General features: G+C 45.6%; 1 protein-coding gene and 1 long non-coding RNA gene across 4 annotated transcripts in view; one reads left to right on the forward strand and one right to left on the reverse strand.

Annotated features, from left to right (window-relative positions):
- LOC307220053 overlaps nucleotides 1-26220 on the reverse strand; it is a 260005-nt gene that overhangs the window by 205917 nt on the left and 27868 nt on the right. The window lies entirely within an intron of this gene.
- NBEAL1 (neurobeachin like 1) overlaps nucleotides 1-26220 on the forward strand; it is a 155519-nt gene that overhangs the window by 120313 nt on the left and 8986 nt on the right. For all 3 annotated transcript variants that reach the window (XR_013838602.1, XM_079975047.1, XM_079975048.1), the window contains 14 exons: nucleotides 165-260; nucleotides 377-501; nucleotides 2629-2769; nucleotides 6977-7107; nucleotides 9074-9183; nucleotides 9368-9485; nucleotides 11428-11525; nucleotides 12421-12537; nucleotides 13955-14044; nucleotides 15333-15442; nucleotides 16430-16602; nucleotides 17954-18048; nucleotides 23388-23504; nucleotides 25079-25240. Coding sequence is in view for 2 of the 3 variants with exons in the window: in XM_079975047.1 (XP_079831173.1) it covers nucleotides 165-260; nucleotides 377-501; nucleotides 2629-2769; nucleotides 6977-7107; nucleotides 9074-9183; nucleotides 9368-9485; nucleotides 11428-11525; nucleotides 12421-12537; nucleotides 13955-14044; nucleotides 15333-15442; nucleotides 16430-16602; nucleotides 17954-18048; nucleotides 23388-23504; nucleotides 25079-25240 (1683 nt within the window). In the remaining variant the exon portion in view is untranslated. The remainder of the gene's footprint in view (nucleotides 1-164; nucleotides 261-376; nucleotides 502-2628; nucleotides 2770-6976; nucleotides 7108-9073; nucleotides 9184-9367; nucleotides 9486-11427; nucleotides 11526-12420; nucleotides 12538-13954; nucleotides 14045-15332; nucleotides 15443-16429; nucleotides 16603-17953; nucleotides 18049-23387; nucleotides 23505-25078; nucleotides 25241-26220) is intronic.

The following is a 26220-nucleotide window of genomic DNA, read 5'->3' on the forward strand; positions in this document are numbered from 1 at the left end:
GGCGGGATAAAAGTCCAAAATAAATAAATGTGTAAACTTGAATTTCCCCCTTAATTTTGTCACCTGAAGATATGTTGTTTGGGTCATTCAGATGCTGGCAAGATGTGTGGCCTAACCGTGATGCTCATTAACAGCTTCGATTTTTCGTTTTCTTTTATTTGCAGAAATGGGTGAACAGAGAGATCTCAAACTTTGACTACCTCGTTCAATTAAACACAATGGCAGGACGAACCTATAATGACCTTGCACAGTATCCTGTAGTAAGTTTCCTCCCCATCCAGCTCCCAGTGCATTCTTCTCAGACTAGAATTCAATATTTACATTTGTGGGGAGAAGAGATGTCAGATCTGAAACCTGTTTATCTTCCCCATTCAAGTTTCCATGGGTCCTACAGGATTATACTTCAGAAGAATTGGATCTCAATAACCCGGCTGTGTTCAGAGATCTGTCCAAGCCCATTGGCGTGGCGAATGAAAAGAACGCCAAGGCTGTACTGGAAAGGTACTGTATTTCATTTAAAATGACCAAAGTATTTAGTTGCATTTGCATTCTTACTAGGGTTTTTTTTTGGGGGGGGGGGAGCTCTTAGTATGTTTACCTTCCTATTCTGTGTTCCATCTGACAATGATGCTGTTGATTCAAATGGTGGTAAAGAAATTCACGGAAGCTAAACGTAGGTGGGAATCGATAGATGCGAGTTTAGTTGTTAGCAGCATTTTGAGACACACTTGGCCCAAACTAGCAAGGAAGGAAGCAATACTTGAAGCTATGGGTGGGGCGGTCGTGGTGGGGAGAGCAAGAATAGCTATACTGTGGAACCTCGGAACAATTCGGAACCTGAACGCCGAAAACCCGGGAGTGAATGCTTCCGTTTTCAAACGCGCCTCGGAAGTCAAGCGGCTTCCGAGGTGCGTATCTCCATTTTCTCAATGGGATTTGCTGACTGCCCATTGTGCCTCGGTTGTCGAACGTTTTGAAAGTCGAACAGTCTTCCAGAATGGATTGCGTTCGGCACCCGAGATACCACTGTACCTTGGTTCCCGAACTCAATCTGTTGTGGAGTCCGTTTGACTTCTGAAACGTTCGCAAACCAAGGTGCGGCTTCTGATTGGCCGATTAGCCCTGGAAACCATGCCGACAGCCGAAACGGATGTTTGGCTTCCCAAAAACATTTGCAAACTGGAACACTTCTGGGTTTGCGACGTTTGGGAGCTAAGCCGTTCAGGAACCAAGGTATCATATTGATTGTATTGATGAATAACCATGGTAAATAAAATAACCATTGTTCATTATTGAGACTTTGTGCTGTGTACAGCCATAGTAAGGTAAAGGTAAAGGGACCCCTGACCATTAGGTCCAGTCGTGGCCGACTCTGGGGTTGCGGCGCTCATCTCGCTTTATTGGCCGAGGGAGCCGGCGTACAGCTTCCGGGTCATGTGGCCAGCAGGACTAAGCCGCTTCTGGTGAACCAGAGCAGTGCACGGAAACGCCGTTTCCTTCCTGCCAGAGCGGTACCTATTTATCTACTTGCACTTTGACGTGCTTTCGAACTGCTAGGTTGGCAGGAGCTGGGACCGAGCAATGGGAGCTGACCCCATCGCGGGGATTCGAACCGCCGACCTTCTGATCAGCAAGCCCTAGGCTCTGTGGTTTAACCCACAGCGCTTCTCAGAAACTTGGCAGATGGCATTGTTGAGCCGGTAGAGGAGGCACCCGGCCTCTCAGATAATTCAAAATGCTTTGATTTCAGTCCACCACAGGTTATTTTGAAAGCTCTTGCTACTACTGGCTTTGTTTAACCACACAGTTTCAAATTGGGTTCCTTCAAACAAACCATAGTAAGTGCCAACCACGGTTTCTCATTACATCTGAATGTGGTGGGTATATATACCTCAGGAGTCCTGAATGATGGCTTCAGAAGAACCTGCTGTAGATCTCAAGTTAAAGTGATCTGCGCACTGTTTGACTAGCTCATCTTAGGTAAAGGTAAAGGGACCCCTGACCATTAGGTCCAGTCGTAGCCGATTCTGGGGTTGCGGCGCTCATCTCGCTTTACTGGCCGAGGGAGTCGGTGTACAGCTTCCGGGTCATGTGGCCAGCATGACTAAGCCATTTCTGGCGAACCAGAGCAGCGCACGGAAACGCCGTTTACCTTCCCGCCGGAGCGGTACCTATTGATCTACTTGCACTTTGACGTGCTTTCGAACTGCTAGGTTGGCAGGAGCAGGGACCAAGCAACGGGAGCTCACCCCGTCACAGGGATTCGAACCGCCGACCTTCTGATCGGCAAGTCCTAGGCTCTGTGGTTTAACCCACAGCACCACCCGCGCTCATCTTACTTTCAAACCAATGCTTGCTCTCCCCAAAATATGTGTGTTGCTCTTTATTTCCCCCCGTGTTCTAAAGTGAGCATAGTTGCAACACCCTGTAATAACGCCGTTTCCCAAACATTTTTGGTGGAAGAGTGTTTTTAATATCACAGGTGCTAACTGGTAACAGAATAACATCTTGGTTGGGGGGTGGGGTGGGAATCCTGAAATGTTCATATACCAGAAATCAGCATTTGATTCATTTGGTGAGAGAATTCAGCTATGGAACCCCTATTCTCTCTCTCTCTCTCTTTTAAAGATATGAGAACTTCGAGGATCCACTTGGAATTGTTGACAAGTTCCACTACGGCACTCACTATTCCAACGCAGCCGGAGTCATGCATTACCTCATCCGGGTAGAGCCTTTTACCACATTGCACATCCAGCTTCAGAGTGGCAGGTAGGAGTATGACATGAATCAGTCGGAAACATCTCCCTCCTTGCTGTCTCGGTTAAGGATGAACCCTCCTCTCTCTGGAAAGCACATGTCTGGAATATTTTGTAATGGAATTCTACAAAGTATTGATCCCGAGCAGAACTGTGACATATAGTTGTTGTTGTTTGTTTAGTCGTTTAGACATGTCCAACTCTTTGTGACCCCATGGGCCAGAGCACACCAGGCACTCCTGTCTTCCACTTCCTCCCGCAGTTTGGTCAAACTCATGCTGGTAGCTTCGAGAACACTGTCCAACCATCTCGTCCTCTGTCGTCCCCTTCTCCTTGTGCCCTCCATCTTTCCCAACATCAGGGTCTTTTCCAGGGAGTCTTCTCTTCTCATGAGGTGGCCAAAGTATTGGCGCCTCAGCTTCAGGTTCTGTCCTTCCAGTGAGCACTCAGGGCTGATTTCCTTCAGAATGTAAGCTAATATTCGCCTGAAATTGCCCAGCTGCCATCCATAGAATGAGACCCACAAGTGTAGCGGAGTGGTTGCGCTGTCATTCGAGGGACTTAGCGACATTAGTAAAGAAACAGCAATTTTAATGTGATGCAAACACGCAACACCAGATGGCGCCACAAAGCAAGGAATTTTAAAATGTGATTTTCCATAGGATTTTTCTCTCTTTTGTTGTAACGATCTAATTTCTGACTTATTTATAGTGCCTCCCCGGTGTTTAGATCCACCCTAGGATTAAGAAGGTACAGGTTCAGATCCCCTACCCCTTGGGAAGTTTTCTCAAGATCACCCTGGGCCATTTGCCATTTCTTATCTTAGCCAGCGGGCATTGGGACGCAAGTGGCGCTGTGGGTTAAAGCCTCAGCGCCTAGGACTTGCCGATCGAAAGGTCGGCGGTTCGAATCCCTGCGGCGGGGTGTGCTCCCGCTGCTCGGTCCCAGCGCCTGCCAACCTAGCAGTTCGAAAGCACCTCCGGGTGCAAGTAGATAAATAGGGACCGCTTACCAGCGGGAAGGTAAACGGCGTTTCCGTGTGCGGCTCTGGCTCGCCAGAGCAGCGATGTCACGCTGGCCACGTGACCCGGAAGTGTCTCCGGACAGCGCTGGCCCCTGGCCTCTTAAGTGAGATGGGCGCACAACCCCAGAGTCTGTCAAGACTGGCCCGTACGGGCAGGGGTACCTTTACCTTTACCTATCTTAGCCAGCATATTGGCTGCCCAGAACTCCTTGGAGTAAGGGAGGAATAAAAATGCAATAAATTAAGAAAAACGAGGCCACACACCTAAACCCATGAGCTAGCGGATAAATCTCATTGGACGCATTGGGGCTTAATAGACATGCTAGGATGGTGCTATAAAAATATACAGGAAGGTGGTTGGGATTATTATTTAAATTTACTTACTTGGTTTTTCATATTAAAACTTTACAGTCACATATCAAACGTACAGCATAGAAACAAGATTCCAAAGAATCTCCAGGATTTCCCGCCTCACCTTTGTGGGTCCTATTGTTAATTGTTTCCTCCTACATCTTTCATGATAATCCAAAATCTTTTACTTCTCCATTGCGTCCAAAATTCACCATTAAGCTACAAGTGATATTCCAACCCTGCTAGTCAGTTTAACTGTTTACCATGGTTTTTAAGGTAAAGGTAAAGGTAAAGGTACCCCTGCCCGTACGGGCCAGTCTTGACAGACTCTGGGGTTGTGCGCCCATTGCACTTAAGATGCCAGGGGCCAGCGCTGTCCGGAGACACTTCCGGGTCACGTGGCCAGCGTGACATCGCTGCTCTGGCGAGCCAGAGCCAGAGCCGCACACGGAAACGCCGTTTACCTTCCCGCTGGTAAGCGGTCCCTATTTATCTACTTGCACCCGGAGGTGCTTTCGAACTGCTAGGTTGGCAGGCGCTGGGACCGAGCAGCGGGAGCGCACCCCGCCGCAGGGATTCGGACCGCCGACCTTTCGATCGGCAAGTCCTAGGCGCTGAGGCTTTAACCCACAGCGCCACCTGCGTCCCTACCATGGTTTTTAAGATAAGTTATAAATATCCTCCATTCCTTATTAAAATTTCGGTCTTCCTGATTTCTGTTTCTTCCCGTCATTTTGGCCATTTCAGCATAATCCATCAACCAGAGGTGGTTGGGATTATTGGCCACACCAAAGTAGAAAAGAAGCAAAGCTGCTCAGTTTAAAAACGGTTGGCTTCACATAATTTGCATTGGCAGGTACTCTTCGGGTTGCTTCTCGCATTTTACAGATAAGGAATAACAACTTGCCGGTTATTTGCTGTTGTTCTGAGAATTATGGAAGTGGGTGGCGCTGTGGGTTAAACCACTGAGCCTCTTGGTCTTGCCGATCAGAAGGTCGGTGGTTTGAATCCTCGCGACGGGGTGAACTCCTGTTGCTCGGTCCCTGCTCCTGCCAACCTAGCAGTTCAAAAGCACGTCAAAGTAGATCAATAGGTACCACTCCCGCGGGAAGGTAAACGGCATTTCTGTGCACTGCTCTGGTTCACCAGAAGCGGCTTAGTCCTGCTGGCCACATGACCCAGAAGCTGTACGCTGGCTCCCTCGGCCAATAAAGCGAGATGAGCACCACAACCCCAGAGTCGGTCACGACTGGACCTAATGGTCAGGGGTCCCTTTACCTTTACCTATGAGAATTATAAGGTCTAAGATACAGTGGACGCTTGGGTTGCGAATGTGATCTGTGCGGGATGCACGTTCGCAACTCGCAGCAGCGCTTCTGCGCATGTGCGGGTTGTGATTCGGTGCTTCTGCGCATACACCCCGGGTTTTGTTGGGTCTGTAACCTGAAAAAACACAACCTGAAGCATCTGTAAGCCAAGGTATGACTGTATAAAATAAATGTTCATAAATGTGCCAGGCAAACACATACATAAATATATAAGCCACACGCCTGAAACAGTTTCAGTGATCTCAAATATTCCTCTGCAGTTTGGATGGAAACGGGAAAAGCCTCCCCATTTTTCTCTGTGCTCACAAATCCTGCCTTAAGGGCACATTTGTGTATGAATAGGGTGAGCCTGTGACCTGGACTCAGGAATTAAGTATTTACCATCACAAAAGAATAGACGGGCTGTCCAGGTAAACCCATTAGCAGGTTTCCTGCCGGACAGGATTCTGCTGCAGGCTGCCCCTTCTGTGATGTATGTATTATGTACAGTGGTACCTCGGGTTAAGTACTTAATTCGTTCCGGAGGTCCGTACTTAACCTGAAACTGTTCTTAACCTGAAGCACCACTTTAGCTAACGGGGCCTCCTGCTGCTGTTGCGCTGCTGGAGCACGATTTCTGTTCTCATCCTGAAGCAAAGTTCTTAACCTGAAGCACTATTTCTGGGTTAGCAGAGTGTGTAAGCGTATGTAATCTGAAGCATATGTAACCCAAGGTACCACTGTATTGAAGGGGGGGTCTTGAGCTACAGAGTGGCAATTTCAAGAGTCTGTATAAGGGCTTTCACACTATTGCTCTGGGTTCCTCTCCTCCCTCCGTGAGTGGGGGCCCCTGTTGCAACAGTTCAATAAAGATCAGGCTTACTAGCTGCTTTGCTTCCCAATATTCTCTGCTGAAATAGATTGCTCGCCTCTTCTTCCCTTTGGCAAATGACTGTACTGTTGAAAAGGCGACAAGATCACCCTGGCTTATTTATTCTGAATGTTTGTAAGTGATGCCAATAAAGGTTTGATGATGATGATGATGATGAATACAGTGGTAGCTCGGGTTAAGTACTTAATTCGTTCCGGAGGTCCATACTTAACCTGAAACTGTTCTTAACCTGAAGCACCACTTTAGCTAATGGGGCCTCCCGCTGCTGCCACACCGCCGGAGCATGATTTCTGTTCTCATCCTGAAACAAAGTTCTTAACCCGAGGTATTATTTCAGGGTTAGCGGAGTCTGTGACCTGAAGCGTCTGTAACCCGAGGTACCACTGTATTCTCTGGTTGGCCTCTGATATTTTCTCCTATAGATAGAGAACCCTCATAAGGACTCTGTACGGGCTCTTGGGTTTAATAACACCATTGCGGATGACCTGATGGTAGGATTGGGCCATTTAAACTGTCGAAGGAATGCAGACAGCTGTGCTGTTTAAGCAGAATCCTGGTGTTTGCATTGATAGTATCCCTCCTTACGCCTTGGATTGCATTCAGAGATTTCTCAGGGCACATGTCCCATGCATTCTCTAATCCACAGATTTGACTGTGCGGATCGGCAGTTCCATTCCATTCCTGCAACCTGGCAAGCTCTCATGGAGAACCCCAACGATGTGAAAGAGCTCATCCCAGAATTCTTCTACTTTCCAGAGTTCTTGGAAAATCAAAATAGTAAGTAGTGGAATGTTTTTCTTCTTTCCCCCCCCAAATTTTTTAAATTGATTTTCACAAAATTAAAAAAACACACTAACAAACCAACAAATAAACATAAATCATAACCTTATCAAAACTAATCTTCTTAAGATTGTTAATTGACTTCCTCGTATCCCCCTAGTTGAATTTCAATGCTTATCATTTTAACGGTTTTCCAAGTCAAAGTTCTTATAATTTTAACTTAATCACTTAACATCACTCTTTCTTCCCAATTCAGCATTAAACATAATAATTCATCACATTACTTATTTAAGTCCTAAGCCTAACTGGTAATTGCAAGCTTTTTCCAATTAATTTAACTTAACATATTTAACTAAATAATCATTAAATTTCGTCCATTCTTCCTGGTACGCCTCCTCCTTCTGGTCGTGGACTCTTCTGGTCAGGTCGGCTAGCTCCGAAAAGTCCATCATCTTCATCTGCCATTCTTCCACAGTTGGTAGTTCTTGCGTTTTCCATTTCTTAGCTAGTAAAATTTGAGCAGCAGTTGTGGCATACAAAAATAATTTAACATCTTTCTTGGGCAATTCCAAACCTGTTATTCCAAGAAGAAAGGCCTCTGGTTTCTTTATAAATGTATATTTCAACATTTTTTTCAATTCATTATAAATCTTTTCCCAGAAGTCTTTCACCTTGGGACAGGTCCACCACATATGATAAAAAGTTCCTTCTTTCTCTTTACATTTCCAATCACAGTTATGATAAATCTTTGCTAATTCAACAGGAGTCAAATACCACCTATACATAATTTTCATTATATTTTCCTTTAACATTGTACATGCAGTGAACTTAACCCCTTTCTTCCACAATCTTTCCCAATCCTCAAACATTATGTTATGTCCTACATCTCTTGCCCAATCTATCATTACTGATTTAACTTGTTTATCCTTTGTATGCCACTCCAACAGTAACTTATACATTTTAGACAGATTTTTAACTTTAGAATCCAACAACTCCGTCTCCAACTTAAATTTTTCAGAAGCAAAACCATTTTTCTTATCTAGTTTATACAGTTCATTAATCTGGTGGTAGTGTAACCAATTTAACTTATCTTTAACTTGATCAAATGGTTTTAGTTTGTATCCTTCATTATCCTCCAATAATAGTAGTGGAATGTTTTTCTTGCTGCGCGTTTCCCTGAGGAGAAGCTGCCTGGTTATAGTTAACTATTCTAAGTTAAGTGCTTGGCTGAAATTTTGATCCCCTAGTTGCAGGGCACGTAGAAATTCAGATATAGCTAATAAACGTGGGAGTTGTTTTTAGCCAAATTACTGGTTTTTTAATGTATTCCAGAGGTGTATGCCTCACAGATGTTGTTGGGACTCCAGCTACCTGGTTCCTCATTCCTGATATATCCTGTTGTATAACTGTTTCTGAAATCCATTTCTGTGGCAAAATAATCATTTACCTAAGCAGCGTTTTTTTTGTCCTCTCACGTCCCTTCCGTATAGACTTTTAAAAACTCCTGATAAATGCTTCATTTATCGTTTCCGAGCACAATTCAAAGTGTTGGTGCTGACCTTTGGTCCTGTATACCTGAAGGAGTGTCTCCACTCCCATCATCCAGCCCGGACACTGAGTCCAGCACTAAGGGCCTTCTGGCGGTTCCCTCACTGTGAGAAGTGAGGTTACAGGGAACCAGGCAGAGGGCCTTCTTGGTGGTGGTGCCTGCCCTGTGGAACGTCCTCCCAGAAGATGTCAAGGCAATAATCAACTATTTTACTTTTAAAAGAAAACTGAAGGCAGCCCTGTTTAGGGAAGTTTTTAATGTTTGATGCTGTATTGTTTTTAATATTCGGTTGGAAGCCGCCCAGAGTGGCTGGGGAAACCCAGCCAGATGGGCTTGGTATAAATAATAAATTGTTGTTGTTGTTTGTTTTGCATGGTTAATAGCAACCTAATTGTCTCCATTGCGGCTCTACAGATTTCAGCTTGGGTCAGCTGCAGATCTCGAAAGAAGTCGTGAATGATGTTCTTCTCCCAAAATGGGCCCAGTCACCAGAGGACTTCATTTTTAAACACAGGAAAGCTTTGGTGAGCTATTGATTGCCCTCTGGGCTCAGTGGAGTGTCAAAAATGCACATAGCACATGCTGCCCGCAAGGCTTAAGCTGTACGTTTTGTTGCTACCGTTTGATTTGCATGTACAATACTTTGCAGCGGCCTCCACCGCCACTTTTCCTGTGAGTGCTGAAACCCGTTCTCTCGGTCTGTCCTAGGAGTCGGAGTACGTCTCTGCTCATCTCCACGAGTGGATAGATCTCATTTTTGGCTACAAACAGAGAGGGCCAGCTGCGGTGGAGGCCATGAATGTGTTCTATTACTGTACTTATGAAGGTACCAAGCTATGTTTTCTTGTTTAGTCGTGTCCGACTCTTCGTGACCCCATGGACCAGAGCACGCCAGGCACTCCTGTCTTCCACTGCCTCCCGCAGTTTGGTCAAACTCATGCTGGTAGCTTCAAGAACACTGTCCAACCATCTTGTCCTCTGTCGTCCCCTTCTCCTTGTGCCCTCCATCTTTCCCAACATCAGGGTCTTTTTCAGGGAGTCTTCTCTTCTCATGAGGTGGCCAAAGTCTTGGAGCCTCAGCTTCAGGATCTGTCCTCCCAGTGAGCACTCAGGGCTGATTTCCTTAAGAATGGATAGGTTTGATCTTCTTGCAGTCCATGGGACTCTCAAGAGTCTCCTCCAGCACCATAATTCAAAAGCATCAATTCTTCGGCAATCAGCCTTCTCCAAGCTATACGTTACTCTTAAATCATTGTATCGTGTGGGAAGGAGTTAAATGTGATTTACATGGCAAAATTATTGCACCTTGCTGATTTCTGCCTCATAGCATTCTATGGCTAATTCCCATTGAGCTGCAACATCGAGGTAGACTAGGGTGGGAGGAGGCAAAGTGTTAGGAAAACGTTCTTTAAAAAACAGATAAAAGTTCCTGGAAGCTTTAAAGAGGGTTCCAGAATTTTCTTTAGTGAGTAGGAGTGGCATTCTCGGCTCGTCTGGTGTCAGCTGGAGGTGAAAATAAAGGGAGAAAGTTGCAGGCTGCAATTTCCGCACAAGGAAAGCGCATGTGCGCACACACGCTGTCAGCACGCACACTGACAACAAGGTTGGAAATAAGACAATGTGTGCTGCTGATATTGTGGGTTTTGCTGTGTCAGGATTGTCAATTACTGGACTGAGATTATACTGTGCTGGAGAGATAAAGAAGGAATGCAAATAGCTTGTATATAAAAGTAACAGAAATGCTTGTGGGTCATTCCACATCAGTTCAACACAGTCATGCCCCCACTGTCTTGGATTTTGATGAAACTTGGTGTATACCCTTCCCTTATGGTTGAAAGAAACCCCCTTAAATTTTTCACCTCTGTCTCAAATGGTTTTAATTTTATAGCACTTCAAAGTTTTGTGAAAACTGTGTTTCTGTTCCTCTTGAGAAGACATAAGAGACCCATAAATTTTATTCTTTGTTGAGAAAGAGCATGTCTTTGCAATAATTTTCACCATCAAAAACTTTTGATTCCATCATGCCCTCCCACTGAAAATTTAGGTTTTCTAAACCTCATTTTCCACCAAAAAAACTACATTTATACATTTTTTTAGGCATTTATAAAATCTTTTGAGTGTTTGTGTATTTTCCCCTGAAATCCTCATCATGTTATTGAGCTCTGTGTAAAATTTGAGAGATCTTATCATTGGTTATGGAGAAAAAATATAAAATGCACACAAGGCTGAGGATCTCAAGAGGGACAGAAACACAGATTTCATGAAACCTTGAAGTGCTATAAAACTAAAACTGTTTGAGATAGATGGGGAAAATTTAAGGGTTGGGGTTTTTTCAACCATAAGGGAAGGGTGCACACCAAGTTTCATCAAAATCCGAGACGGTGGGTGGCGAAACCCTTGTTTTTTGCATTGATTTGATGTGGAATGACCCTTGTGCAACCAGTCAAGCATTAAAGAAGCTCTTGACTGGAGAATTTGAGTATGACTCCTGTTCTTGTCCTCTGCCTCCGAGGAAAAACTATAAACAGTAAGAAGTGGTTTTACTGAGGTGCCACCACAGAAAAAGAAAAGCGCAGAAGTGTGCGGGCGGTAACCTTTAATACAAAGGTCTCCATCCCTTAACGAAGGAGCATCATGGGAACAGTTGCAAAGGAGGCAGCAACTACATGCCTCCCAGTAACAGATAAATTAGGCGAAAGACCTTGTGTCTAAATTGTGTAATTAAATGAATGGGGTGTGCTGTGCTGATTTGTTTACTGTCGTCCCAGGAGCTGTAGATCTTGATGCCTTGACCGACGAGAAAGAAAGGAAAGCTTTAGAGGGGATGATTAATAATTTTGGACAAACACCTTGTCAGCTACTCAAGGTAAGTCCTTTGGCGGCAATAGAGAACACAAGTTTGCTATCCAGGGTACTTCCTGCACTGAAACACTCCTTTTGCATATGATGTGGGTGGAGGGGAAGAGAGGGGAAGAATATATTGTTACTGGTGTGTGTGTGTGTGTGTGTGTGTGTGTGTGTGGTCCAAAGGCACACAAGGCCTTTGAGTCTTGTCGAAATTAAGTTGGTCTAGCTCTGGTCAGGGATGCAGGTGGTGCTGTGGGTTAAATCACAGAGCCTAGGACTTGCCAATCAGAAGGTCGGTGGTTCGAATCCCTGTGACGGGGTGAGCTCCCGTTGCTCGGTCCCTGCTCCTGCCAACCTAGCAGTTCGAAAGCACATCAAGTGCAAGTAGATAAATAGGTACCACTCCAGCGGGAAGGTAAACGGCGTTTCCATGCGCTGCTCTGGTTCGCCAGAAGCAGCTTAGTCATGCTGGCCACATGACCCGGAAGCTGTACGCCGGCTCCCTCGGCCAATAAAACGAGATGAGCGCTGCAACCCCAGAGTCGGTCATGACTGGACCTAATGGTCAGGGGTCCCTTTACCTTTACCTTTAGCTCTGGTCAGTGCCTGGGAACCACACGGTCACCACCTTGAGTTCCACGGCGGGAGAAATGTGGACTGTAAATGTAGAAAAACAAATAAATATGCAGAGTTGAAAACTTAAATTTGGCTAGAGAGCCCCGTGTGGGTGTATATGTTTCATCCTGCCATCATTGTACTGGATTTACTAAGTTATTCTCCTAGGCTCCTTGCAAAATGTGCTTGCCCAATAATTGTGCGTGGTTAGGCATGCCTAAATTCCTAGTAACTTCGTTGCCAGGTGTGAAGAAGGCTTCCACAATTGCGACTTTCCCTGCTATTTATGTTTTACCCAGGAGCCGCATCCTGCGAGGCTGTCTGCGGCGGAAGTGGTACAGAAGCAGACCAGAAATGAAAACGCCGCATTTCACCTGTTCCAACATCTCCCTGAATTGAAGTCATTCTTCATTGAGGTAACATCTTGACAACATTGCATAAACATGAATTTAGAGTCGGCTTGAAAACAACGGGGTTCTTTCTAACTAGGCCAAAATCTGCAGCCATTCTGCCTGTCTTGCTCGTTGCAAGGCTTAGGTTATACACTGTGATGCATGCAGTGTATTCAAAAGGCTAGGGCTGGTCTCTTATAAGATTAGCTTGGGGCCCTGGCACTGTTCCACAAAATCAATGAGTGTTAGCCCTGACCTTTCTTCACTCACCATGCCTTCTTGCAAGGCGATTAACAAAGCAATGGTTCTTCAACAATTTCGTGAGACTTGTCATGTCGTTCGGATGCCTGGTTACTGTCTTCCAAAGCAACTACTCTATTCCAAACTTAAAAATGGAAAGCGTAATGCTGGTGGTCAACAAAAGATTTAAAGACACTCTCAAGGCAAATCTAAAGAAAAATGTAGTATAAACACAGAGAACTGGGAAACACTGGCCTGTGAGCTCTCCCGTTGGAGAACAGCCTTTACCACAGGTGTCATGGGCTTTGAAGACACTCAAAACTCCAGATGAAAGTTAGAAACGTGTGAAGAGGAAGGCACGCTTGGCAAACCCTCACAGTGATCAAATCCCGCCTGGATACCTATGTCCCCACTGTGGAAGGACATGTGGATCCAGAATTGGCCTCCACAGTCACTTACGGACTCACTGTTAAAACCAGGCATAGCAAACTCAGCCCTCCAGATGTTTTGGGACTACAACTCCCATCATCCCTAGCTAACAGGACCAGTGGTCAGGGATGATGGGAATTGCAGTCTCAAAACATCTGGAGGGCCGAGTTTGCCTGTGGCTGGTTAAAGCCATGTTCATGGAAGACAATCTACGAGTGATCGCCAAAGAAGAAGATACCCAGTCATTATCTCATATGGACATATTTGGGATAGAGTGGCAAGGAGAATAACATTGCTGAGGAGCATACCTTTCCTACACTTCCTTGCCCTGTGACTTTAGGGTACATGAGCCCAAGAAGCTGGTTTTCGACTGGTGGGTCAGAAACCTGCAGCCGGACTCCCAACTCTCATCAGCTCCAGCCAGCATGACCCCATTGGTCAGCGATGATGGGAGTTGTAGTCCAGCAGTATCTGCAGGGCAGCCAATTTCTCGTCCCAGCCATTACTGGGATGCAGTCTGACCCAAAGTAGATCCCCACAGCAACCCTACAAGCGGAAGGGGGAGAAAATGAGGGTGTGGATCCCCAGTTGCATGGTTGGGATAAAGGTTGACCCTTGCTCTAAAAATGTTGGAGACTGCTGTACCAAAAGGATTTGCACAACTTGTTGATATCATGGGGAGCTTTGCCAAATACTATCTGCCCAATGTCATCCAACTGTTGCCAACTGAAATTATTTTTTTTTTTCCCACCCACCCACTCCTCTCTCTTAGGGGATCAGCGATGGGATACCTATTGTTAAGTCTATTGTCCCCAGGAATCAGTCACGTTCTTTCATGTCACAAGGGAGCCCAGAGATTTTGGTGAGTAGGATGTGACGAAGAGTGCTGTTGTTGTTGTTTGGGATTATCAACTGAGTTTGATAGTGATTTGTATGCTCTTAAGCCTTAAACGGCTCAGGACCGCAGTACCTCAAGAACATCCTCTTCCCATACGAACCTACCCGGACCCTGAGATCATCTTCTGAGGCCCTCCTTCGTGTACCTCCTCCACGTGAAGTGTGGAGGGTGGCAACACGAGAACAGGGCCTTCTCTGCAGTGGCTCCTCATCTGTGGAATGCTCTCCCCAAGGATGTTCGCCTGGCGCCTTCATTATATACTTTTAGGTGCCAGGCAAAAACGTTCCTTTTTAACCAGGCCTTTGCTTGATCTGATTGACATCCTATGCCCTTTTAGAGTGTGTTTTTTATGGGGGGGGGGCTGTTGGGTTGTTGTTTTATTTTTATTGTGTACAGTGGTGCCCCGCAAGACGAACGCCTCGCAAGACGGAAAACCCGCTAGACGAAAGGGTTTTCCGTTTTGGAGGCGCTTCGCTAAACGAATTTCTCTATGGGGTTGCTTCGCAAGACGAAAAAATCTTGCGAGCTCCCGCGGGTTTTGTTCGCTTTTTTTGCCCTTTTCCTAAGCCGCTAAGCCGCTTCTCAGCTGATCCGCTGATAAGCCGCTTCTCAGCTGATCGCTAAAAGCCGCTAGACCGCTAATAGCGCTACTCCGCTAAGCTGTCAATGGGCTTGCTTCACAAGATGAAAAAACCGCTATACGAAGAGAATCGCGGAACGGATTAATTTCGTCTTGCGAGGCACCACTGTATTTTGTGGTTTTTATATCTTGATTTTATTTTGTGAACTGCCCTGAGACCCCCAGGTATAGGGCGGTATATAATTAATAATAATAATAATAATATTGATGCTGTTGCCCTTTATAACTGAAAAACCACAAACATGGAGTGTTCTTTCAACTGAGCTCATTTTGCCCTGGTCTGAAGCACTTTCACTCTCTTCAAGTAGATGAGATTATTATTACAGTGCCTAGTAAATGGCAGTAAAGATGTATCTCTACCCTCTTATTATTATTATTATCATTATTATTATCATTATCATTATTATTATTATCATTATTATTATCATCATCATTATTATTACTGCTACTACTACTACAATCTAAACAAGGGGGGAAGTGGGGGGGAGAAGAGAAGGAAAATCAGCTGTTCTCCTCCTTGATATTGATTGTTGTATAAATGTAGCTAGTTAGACGCACTGCTTTAATCATTGATCGTTTCTCTGCTTTCTCCCAATGCACGTTCTTCTGAAGGTAACAGTGAGTCAGAACTGCGTCATTGGAACTCATGGGTGGTTGCCTTACGACAGAAATATCTCCAACTATTTCACTTTTCTGAGAGATCAAACTGTGACTAATCCCAAGTGAGTAAAATAAGAATAAAGTTCATTTTCTGGTCTTTATCATGCCGTGATTCAGGATGTCTGAATTGTTATCCTTGGTTGTAAACAACACAGATGTAGGTACAGTGGTACCTTGGGTTAAGTACTTTCGTTCCGGAGGTCCGTACTTAACCTGGAACTGTTCTTAACCTGAAGCACCACTTTAGCTAATGGAGCCTCCTGCTGCCGCCATGCCACCACCACCTGATTTCTGATCTCATCCTGAAGCAAAGTTCTTAACCTGAAGAACTATTTCTGGGTTACCAGAGTCTGTAACCTGAAGCGTATGTAACCTGAAGTGTATGTAACCTGAAGCGCATGTAACCTGAAGCCTATGTAACCTGAAGCGTATGTAACCCGAGGTATCACTGTACAGAGGGAAAAAATGTGTATTATAAGCTGGTGTCATGCAGTAGTTAGAACATGGACCATAATGTCTCAGAGCCTCTACTCAGATCTATGCTCAGCTGTGAAACTCGCCAGCTTTGAATGTATTTGAGTGGTTCAGACATAATGCCAAGCCATGTGGATAAGCAACGAGAAGCTTTGGGACCACACCTTCTGTTATTCTTCCCACTCCCAGTCATGGTTTGAGGCAAACCACAGTTTCCATTTTGTCTGAGCCAGCAAACTATGGCCAGCTCTTCATGGTCACCTTTATCTTAGTCACTTTGATAAGAGAGTCACACCTTGCGACCTGCCATAGTAAAAGGCCTTTAGCTAGTATGAGAATAATAATGCTCATTGCTGAGATTAAATATAGGCAATGAGCTTTGGGAATTTCGATAAATTACGAATTGCTTCCCTGTCTTTTGCATAGCTTTATTTCGTTTTCTGTATTTGTGCGGGTGAGTTTAATGAACTCATATTTATCTTGAAATTATGTTATTTGAGCTGAGCATTGTAGGTAGCGGAAATGAATGCCTTTGAGGAGGCAACGCAGACCTTAACGTAACTAATTGTTTGCAGAACACAACGAAGTGTGAGTGGTCCTTTTGCGCCAGGACTGGAGATTACACCCAAGTTGTTTGTAGCATCTCACGATGCAAAGCTGCTATTTAGTGGAGGCCATTGGGACAACAGCATCAGAGTGACGTCACTCACGAAGGGGAAATTGATGGCACAGCATATTAGGCACATGGGTAAGTCATTTCTGATAACAGGGAATGTTAGAGGGAGCATAGCTGTCAACTTACAGATTTGAAAATAAGGGGCCAGCAGCCTCGGAAATAAGGGATCAGCAGCCAAAATAAGGGATTGTCAGAGCACAGGTATGTTCAAGTTCTGAGCCCCTCTGAGCCAAAGGCAGAAAGCCCAGCCAGCAGCCAAACAAAGCCTCAAGCGGTGGTTCCCACAGCGCAGCAACCTGGCAAAGGGGATGCAGCAAGGAAAACCACCGTCATCTCTCCACTGGGAAGCGCTGAGCAAAGGCGAGTCCCCAGGCAACGCGGCCAATTTGATTGGCACAAGGCATGCAAGCTCCACCCCATAGTCGTTCTTAGACTCCTTATTGGGTGAGCAACGCAGCCAAGCAACACAGTTGGAGCCTGCTTCCTTTGAAACCCGGGAAATTTAAGGGACATCACCAATAAGGGACAGCAGCGGGACATGGCGCGGGGATAAGGGACTTTCCCGCCAAATAAGGGACGGTTGACAGCTATGAGAGGGAGAGATGGGTCCTTCAGTATGTTGCTTTGATCAATTAGCAAGAGTTGTGCGCAAACTAGAAATGCAAAAGGAAGCCCCTTATGGAATGGATTCCCCCCTCCCCCTGGCGCAGAGAATTAGAGCTATCTCTGCTGCTTCGGTGCAATAGGACTTCTGCTTCCCAAAGTGATCCTGCTAATCTCATTCGATGATTCGGAGCCCAGATTGGTCTCCCTGTCTTCTCTCCCCCCTGCCCAATTTATTTATTTTCCAAATTATTACAAATCAACCAAACCAAATTAAATAACCGTATTATTTGCTCTAAGACTCGCTTTTTCCCTCCTAAAAAGTAAGGGGAAATGTGTGTGCGTTTTATGCAGGCTGTGCACCTATCCCAGAAGCCAGAACAGCAAGAGGGATTCCTGCTTTCACTGCACAGTGATCCCTCTTGCTGTTTTGGCTTCTGAGATTCAGAATATATTTGTTCTTGTTTTCCTCCTCCAAAAACTAGGTGCGTCTTATAGAGCAAAAAATACAGTAATACAATTTAATACAATACAATAATATTAATACAATAATACAATCAGGTTTCCCACTTCTGTTCCATCATCATTTCCACTCCTGATCAACCTCATTTCCTCAGATAGGCACATCATTTCTTATTTAGAGTCTTGCTAACACCCTTTACTCGCTGTTAAACCATTCTTCCAGCTGGCTGCTTTGCAGTGTAGAACCACGCACCTGTTTTTGTAGAAGCTGGCATGCCACAGTCCCTTTTAAATTGCATTTTGAAAATTGGGAGCGTATCTTGCTGTCCTCAGCTAATTGCTTTCCTTCTCTGTTCAGATATAGTGACATGCCTGGCTATGGATTTCTGCGGAATCCATTTAATTTCGGGCTCGAGGGACACCACTTGTATGATATGGCAAGTTGTTCAGCAGGTAAGTTAGCTTCGGCAACCAGCAATGGGTTGGGAAGCAGCAAGGGGGGGGGGGGAGAGAAGTGTTGTGACCTTGAGGTGTGATCGTCTTAAGAGCCAACTCATGCTTTCTGTGGTTGCTGAATTATGGAAAAATGTGCGAAACGTACAGGAGCAACTTGGGGATCTGCGATGGACGTGTGCCAGCAAGCCATTGGGATAACAGCTGACAAAATAGGCTCTGGTGCTTGAAAGCTCATGTTAAGGTGCCAAAAAACCTCTTTCTTAAGATTGGCTGTTAACTCCTCGGAGCGTTCTGCTGCACATTGAAGGTGCAAATCTCTTGTTCACACTTTCGATGCTTCCTGCAAGGAACAAGCAGTTTTAAATGTGACAAAATGTTGCCTGCTGCCCTATATTTCGAATTGGGTCTGAAGGAACCCTTAAAGATCATGACTCACAGTTCCTTCGTTTATTTTTATTCAAGATTCCGATATTCCCTTCTTCCTCCAGCCTCAAGGAAGTCGATAGAGAAACCATCACAGAAAACAACACATCATTTATACCACAGAGTCGTAGTTTTACTGATATTTACTAATATCAGTAAAACCCCATTTTAAAATAGTTTACCCCATTCTGAGTACTCCAGCTTTTTTAGGAGTGTGGTGGCTGCTTCACAAGGCTGTGTTGATTTTTTTAAATGATCTATTTTATTTTATTTTATTTTATTTTAAATCACCTTTTCACAGAGAAATGAGTGATTCCCCCGGGCCTAAGGGCAAAACCACACTACAGTGGTGCCTCGCAAGACGAAATGAATTCGTTCCGCGAGTTTTTTCGTCTAGCGAATTTTTCGTCTTGCGAAGCACGAAATCCCATAGGAATGCGTTGAAAATCAATGCGTTCCTATGGTCAAAAAAAGTCCAAACAAAGCCAAATTTGGTACAAAAAGAGTTTATTAACTGCTCTTTAAAGTCACACATACTGTAAAGAGCATTTCAAAAATTGAAGGAACAATAAATTAAGTTTCTAAACATGACAGAAAAACATTTAAAAATCAACAAAGTGTACAGTACATTTTCTAAGACTCTGGGGGACCACTCGAAGAAGGTTCCTCTTCCACTCTTTGCTTCTTGCTCAAGAACCTGTCCATGGTCTGCTGCTTCATCCGCCTTTTCAGCACCTCCCTGAAAGGCGACATGACCGTCGTATCAAAAGTGTTCGCAAGGTCATGTGCCACGTGCTTGTTAGGGTGGTGCCGCTCTGCAAAAGCCTGCACATCCTTCCACTTCAGGCAAATGTCCCTCAGTTCTTTGGAGGACAGCCGTTCCTCAGTTGCTTCCTCCTCTTCCAGCGAGGCCCACTCCTGCGCAGCCTCTGCCCGCAGTTCGACCAGCTCCTGGGTGGTCGCCTCGTGGTCGTGCTCCTCCACCAGCTCGCAGACGTCCTCCTCTGTGACCTCCAGTCCCATGGTCCTCCCCAAGGCAACAATGTCCTGCACCACTGTTGACTCTGGTGCATCAGAGTCACTTGGTGCCACACAGTCCGGCCACAGGCTGCGCCAAGCGCAATTCAAATTTCTCTGGCTGAGCCCGTTCCAGGCCGTGGTGATCATCTTCAAGCAGGTGACGATGTCGAAGTGGTCCTTCCAGAATTCCCGCAGGGTGATGGTGGTGCAATCACTCACCTCGAAGCATCGCCTGAAAAGCTCCTTGGTGTAGAGTTTTTTGAAATTGGCGATGACCTGCTGATCCATCGGCTGGAGCAGTGGCATGGTGTTAGGCGGCAGGAACATGATGTTGATGAAGCTGAACTCCTCCAACAAGTCCACCTCAAGGCCTTTAGGATGAGCAGGGGCATTGTCCATCAGAAGCAAAGCCTTCAGCGGCAGGTCATTGTCCAGCAGGTACTGTTTGACAGCAGGGCCAAAAGCAAGATTGACCCAGTCCACAAACAGCACGCGTGTGACCCAAGCCTTACTGTTGGATCGCCACATGACACTCAGCTGCTCCTTGTCGACCTTGTGTCTCTTGAAGGCCCATGGGTTCTCCGAGTGGTACACCAGCAGGGGCTTGATCTTCAGGTCGCCGCTTGCGTTGGCACAGAAGAGCAGGGTCAGACGGTCCTTCATGGGCTTGTGGCCAGGCAACTTGGCCTCCTCCTGTGTGATGAAAGTCCTTTTGGGCATCCTCTTCCAAAACAGCCTGGTCTCGTCGCAGTTGAAGACCTGCTGTGGAACGTAGCCCTCCGTCTTCACAACCTCCAGGAACTCCGCTGCAAACTCTTCAGCCGCAGGAACATCAGAACTGGCAGCCTCTCCATGCCTGACCACGCTGTGGATTCCAGATCTTGTCTTGAACCGGTCAAACCAACCTCTGCTTGCCTTGAAGACTTCTGGCTCGCCTGAGGTTCCTGGCTGTTCCCGGACGAGGTCTGCGTGCAAGGCCTTGGCCTTCTCACAAATGATGGCCTCAGTCACTGTGTCCCCTGCACGCTGCTTCTCTTCTAACCAGATGAGCAGCAACTTCTCGACCTCCTCCAGAACAGCTGGGCGGTTCTTCACGATCCTGGTGACTCCCTTGGCTGCATCAGTCGCAAGGATCTTCTCCCTCATCTTCAGGATGGTCCCGATGGTCGATGGATTCCTCCTGTACTCCCTGGCGAGGTCTGTCACACGCATTCCGCCATCGTGCTTCCGGATGATCTCCTTCTTCATTTCCAGCGTCACCTTCTCCTTCTTCCTCTCGCCGGCCTCTGCAGCAGAAGTCTTCTTGGGTCCCATGGCAGCACAGCTCCTACCTTCGTAAACTCTCTCACACACAAAAAAAAATCAGTGCTGTGCTTCAAATCCAAAAAATCCAAAAGCACCCAGCCACCCACCACACAGAAATTCAAACCCAGAACCAAGTCCTTGAATCCCAAACACCCCAACCCAAAATCCAAAAACCCCCAAAAAAGTTTTAAAAGTTTAACTTACTAAATGGATGCAAAAGAAGTTCTGGAAAAGCTTCAACAATCAATCACCGAAGTCTTCAGAAACCTCAAATGGCTGCAAAAGAAGTTTTGGAAAAGCTTCAAAAATCACCAAAGTCTTGAAAAACCTCAACTGTTCCCCCAGCCACCCACCCACCACACAGAAATTGCAAACCCCTCCCCAACTGTTGCAAACCCCTCCCCAACTGCTCCCCCAGCCCCTCCCCAACTGCTGCAAACCCCTCCCCAACTGTTCCCTAAACCACCCAGCACACAGAAATTCAAACCCATTTTTTTTAAAAAAAACAGAGTGGCCCAATGGTCACAGAAAATCATAAAAATTCAAAAAAACACCCCACAAGCTCCCAGATTCCTGCAAACCCCTCCCCAACTGTTCCCCCAGCCACCCAGCACACAGAAATTCAAACTCAGAATTTTTTTTTTTAAAAAAAACAACATGGCCCAATGGTCACAGAAAAACAGAAAAATGCAGGAAAAAACCCCCACAAGCTCCCAGATTCCTGCAAAAACCTCCCCAACTGTTCCCCCAGCCACCCAGCACACAGAAATTCAAACTCAGAATTTTTTTTAAAAAAAAAAACAACATGGCCCAATGGTCACAGAAAAACAGAAAAATGCAGGAAAAAACCCCCACAAGCTCCCAGATTCCTGCAAAAACCTCCCCAACTGTTCCCCCAGCCACCCAGCACACAGAAATTCAAACTCAGAATTTTTTTAAAAAAAACAACAACATGGCCCAATGGTCACAGAAAAACAGAAAAATGCAGAAAAAAAACCCCACAAGCTCCCAGATTCTTGCAAAAAAAAACCCCAACACCAAGTCCTTGAATCCCAAACACCCCAACCCAAAATCCAAAAACCACAAAAAAAGTTTTAAAAGTTTAACTTACCAAATGGATGCAAAAGAAGTTTTGGAAAAGCTTCAAAAATCAGCAAAGTCTGAAAAAAGGCTACCAAACCGCGTGCTAACAGTTGCTCCTCGAAGTCAAGTCGCAACTGCAGCTGTTCAAGCAATGCACCCTTGGTTTTAACAGTTTTAAGACAAAGGAAACAAAGTCGCAAGACGTTTTCGTCTTGCGAAGCAAGCCCATAGGGAAATTCGTCTTGCAAAGCAACTTGAAAACGGAAAACTCTTTCGTCTAGCGAGTTTTCCGTCTTGCGAGGCGTTCGTCTTGCGGGGCACCACTGTATTTTTATTGTAACTCACTCTATGTGGGGCTGCCCTTGAGACTGACTCAGAAACTCCAGCGGGTGCAGAATGCCGCGGCGAGACTCCTTACGGGGTCCACGCTGCGAGATCACATTCACCCGGAGCTGTACCAGCTGCACTGGCTCCCAGTGGAGTACAGGATCAGGTTTAAGGTGCTGGTTTTAACCTTTAAAGCCCTATACGGCCTAGGACCCTTGTACCTACAGGGCCGCCTCTCCTGGTATGTCCCACGGAGGACCTTACGGTCTTCAAACAAAAACATCTTGGAGGTCCCGGGCCACAGGGAGGTTAGGCTGGCCTCAACCAGAGCCAGGGCTTTTTCGGCTGTGGCCCCGATCTGGTGGAACGCTCTGTCACAAGCTGTTCCACCAGGCCTTTGGCCAAGGCACAGTCTGACTCCCTCCATTGGCAATCCTCACAGAACTCTAGCCCAATGGTTGCCATTAATTTGATTTGAATTAATTTTATAATGAAATGATTTTAGAATGTTGTATTATTTTATTGTTGTTAGCCGCTTTGGCTGTGGAAGGGCAGGATATAAATAATTTACTATTATTATTATTATTATTATTATTATTATTAGCATTGGATAAAACACTTTCCAAGGTATTTTGGTGTGTATGGTATTACACGGGTCTGTGGCTGTGTATTCAAATCTGCCTGGACTTGCATTTTGTGAATACAATTGAACCTCTATTTACCATCACCTCTTCTTATTGTTGTTCCAAGTCGCGACCACGGCAAACCTGGAAGTAACCTGCGGGTGGGCTGCCATTCGCGCATGCGCAGGAGCGGTGGTCGCCGTTCCCACATGCGCACAACGGCGCCTCTCCCAGCGACCTGTTTCGACCTCTGGACGGACCTCTGGAACGGATTATGGTCGCAAATAGAGGTTCCACTGTATATACCAGCAGTAGTCTGATTCAAAACACGACTCTTCCCAGGATTATATGTTGCAATCATTTTCTGTACATTGATTTTATGAGAAATAGCTTTGTTATGCCACGAGAAAAGCAAAAGGAACCACTGATTTAGAAATGACTGTTTGACTAATAGGTGCATCTAAGAGCATTGATGTTTTGAAAGGGCCTTCTGTATGGTTAAAATATTATTATTATTATTATTATTATTATTATTATTATTATTATTTATACCAGGGAGGAGTTCCTGTAGGCCTGGCACCTAAACCGTTGCAGATTCTGTATGGACATACCAGTGAAGTTTCTTGTGTTGGCATCAGTACAGAACTGGACATGGCTGTGTCAGGAGGCAGAGTGAGTTTGCTTGCTATTTCCCCAACTGCACTGAAAGCAAATAACCGTCCTGTGATTTAATTCTCAAGTCTTGGGCGACCTCGTCCATGTGCTTCGTTGTTACCCCTTGCATTTACGCTCACGAGTTGTGTTTTTAGGCTGCACTGCTGCTAGGCAGGCTTAATCTGGGAATAAGTCCCAATGAACACAGCGAGATTTAATTCTGAGTACGTATGGACAGGATTGTACAGTTGCATGTTCAAAATGTGACGTCCTTTAAAGGGAAGGGACGTTTAAAGAAGATTGGGAAATGTTTATTGAATATATGGGGGGGGGGGGAAATGCTGCACGTTTGAAAATGTTGGCAGCATTAAGATAAATTCAAACAGTTTTGATGGATGTAATAATGGAATGCTGAATGGTTTAGTTTATATAAAATATGCAGGGATTTATGTTATGCAAAATGAACCATGGGAAGAGAAGAAGGGAAGTCATTGATATTTTAAGGTTGTTTAAATACGTGTGTGTGTGTGTGTGTGTGTGTGTGTGTAAAAATGTATGTGATGTCCTTGGCATTGGGTCTTAGGATTTTGGTTTTTGCTTTTGCCTTCGTATTTATTTCTAAAATCATTCCTCCTCCTTTCTTTTAAAGTGAAGGGTGGAAAAGGAACCTGGTGTATCTGATGAAATAGAAATAGAATTTATAGAATTAAAACATGCACACACATTCCAGATCAGGGAAACACCAAAACAGCCCCAAACCTGTCAAATGATAAGCCAAGCAATTAATTGATACTGTAGAGGCGGAGCCAGAGTAGAAGATGGGCAAAGGCAACTGATATCTTCCACCCTGATGTGTTCTGCAAGGGCTGAGACTGCTGAGAAAGGATGCCGCCCCCTGGACCGGTTATAAGTCAGGCAGGAGGGCAGGCAGGTCCATGGGCAGGGGCACGTTAAGGATGATGGGGCTGTACCCCATTATTGGACCAGCCTACACTGCCTCCCCTGTGTGTCTTTTTTGTGTGTGTTGCTCTATTTCTAACAGAGCCGCTCTCATCACTGGTATTCTCAGTTCAAAACACCCCTGTTTTAAATTGAGTTTTTAAACACCCCTGCCTGTACTGCTGCCGTGCATAATGCTTCACATGGTTCCACATATGCTAAAAAAAGTACACCCGGGTTGAAACCTGAAGGAGTGTCTCTATTCCCCCTCCAATAATTCAGCCCAGACACTGAGGTCCAGCTCTGAGGGCCTTCTGGCAGTTCCCTCCCTGCGAGATGTAAGGTTACAGGGAACCAGGCAGAGGCCGCCTTGGTGGTGGCCCCTGCCCTGTGGAACGCCCTCCCACCAGATGTCAAGGAAATAAACAACTACCTGACTTTTAGAAGACATCTGAAGGCAGCCCTGTTTAGGGAAGTTTTTAATGTTTGACATTTTACTGTGCTTTTAATATTCTGTTGGGAGCCGCCCAGAGTGCTTGAGGAAACCCAGCCAGATGGGCGGGGTATAAATAAATAAATTGTTGTTGTTGTTGTTGTTAATGTCTTAGAACACTTTTTGAATGCGTGGATTTTTCTTTCTCCCTTCTGAACAGGACGGCACTGTGATTGTGCATACGATTCGGAAAGGTCAGTACGTGAAGACTCTGCGGCCGCCCTGCGAGAGAGCTCTCTCGATCTCTGTCCCAAATCTTGCTGTCTCCTGGGAAGGACATATTGTCGTCCACACCAGTGTAGAAGGAAAGACAACTCTCAAGGTATGGGGACAGCCAGACTCACAAAGGCCTAGAAGCATGTGTCTTGTTTTATTTTGCTTCCAGGCTAGGGTGGGATTTGGAGAGGGAATCAGTGGTACTTCTTAAGTCAACTGGGCACTCTTAGGCCAATTCTTACCTCCCCCCCCCCCCCCAGCTTGCCCCCTCCTAACCTATTTTTATACAGTGATACCTCTGGATATGAACGGGATCTGTTCCAGATCCCTGTTCGCATCCCGAAGTAAACGTAACACGCGATTGCGTGTCTGCGCACGTGCGGATCGCGTTTCGCTGTTTCCACGCATGTGCGTGACATCATTTTGAGCACATGCGCGAGCAGCGAAACCCGGAAGTAACGCTCTCCGTTACTTCCGGGCCGCCGCGGAGCGCAACCTGAAAATATTCATCCCGCAGCTACTACAACCCGAGGTATGACTGTATTGTGAACCATCCTGATACCTTTGGATTAAATAATATAGTCATACCCTGGTTGTCAAATACCCTGGAATTCGGACGTTTTGGCTCCCGAACGCCGGAAGTGATTGTTCCAGTTTGCGAATGTTCTTTTGGAACCCGAATGTCTGAAGGGGCTTCCACGGCTTCTGGTTGGCTGCAGGAGCTCCCTGCAGCCAATCAGAACCTGCGATTTGGTTTCCGAACGTTTTGGAAGAACGGACTTCCAGAACAGATTCCGTTTGACTTCCAAGGTATGACTGTAGTAATAATGATGGCGATGATGATGATAATAATAATATCCTTCTTTCTTAAGCTCATGGGCTCAGATTCTCCCAACAGTGTGTAGTACACCTAGCACGAATTGAAGTTTATTTATTTATGTAAGAACATAACCTTTAAAACCACCACATCGCTCTTTCATATGTGGTGGACATGTAAAAAGGTAAAAGTGTATTGGCGAAGGATTTATAATGAATTGGAAAAAAATGTTTCAAATTACTTTCCCAAAAAACAGGGTCCTTTTTGTT

Source organism: Podarcis cretensis (assembly GCF_951804945.1).
Source record: "Podarcis cretensis genome assembly, chromosome: 1".
Taxonomy (NCBI): domain Eukaryota; kingdom Metazoa; phylum Chordata; class Lepidosauria; order Squamata; family Lacertidae; genus Podarcis; species Podarcis cretensis.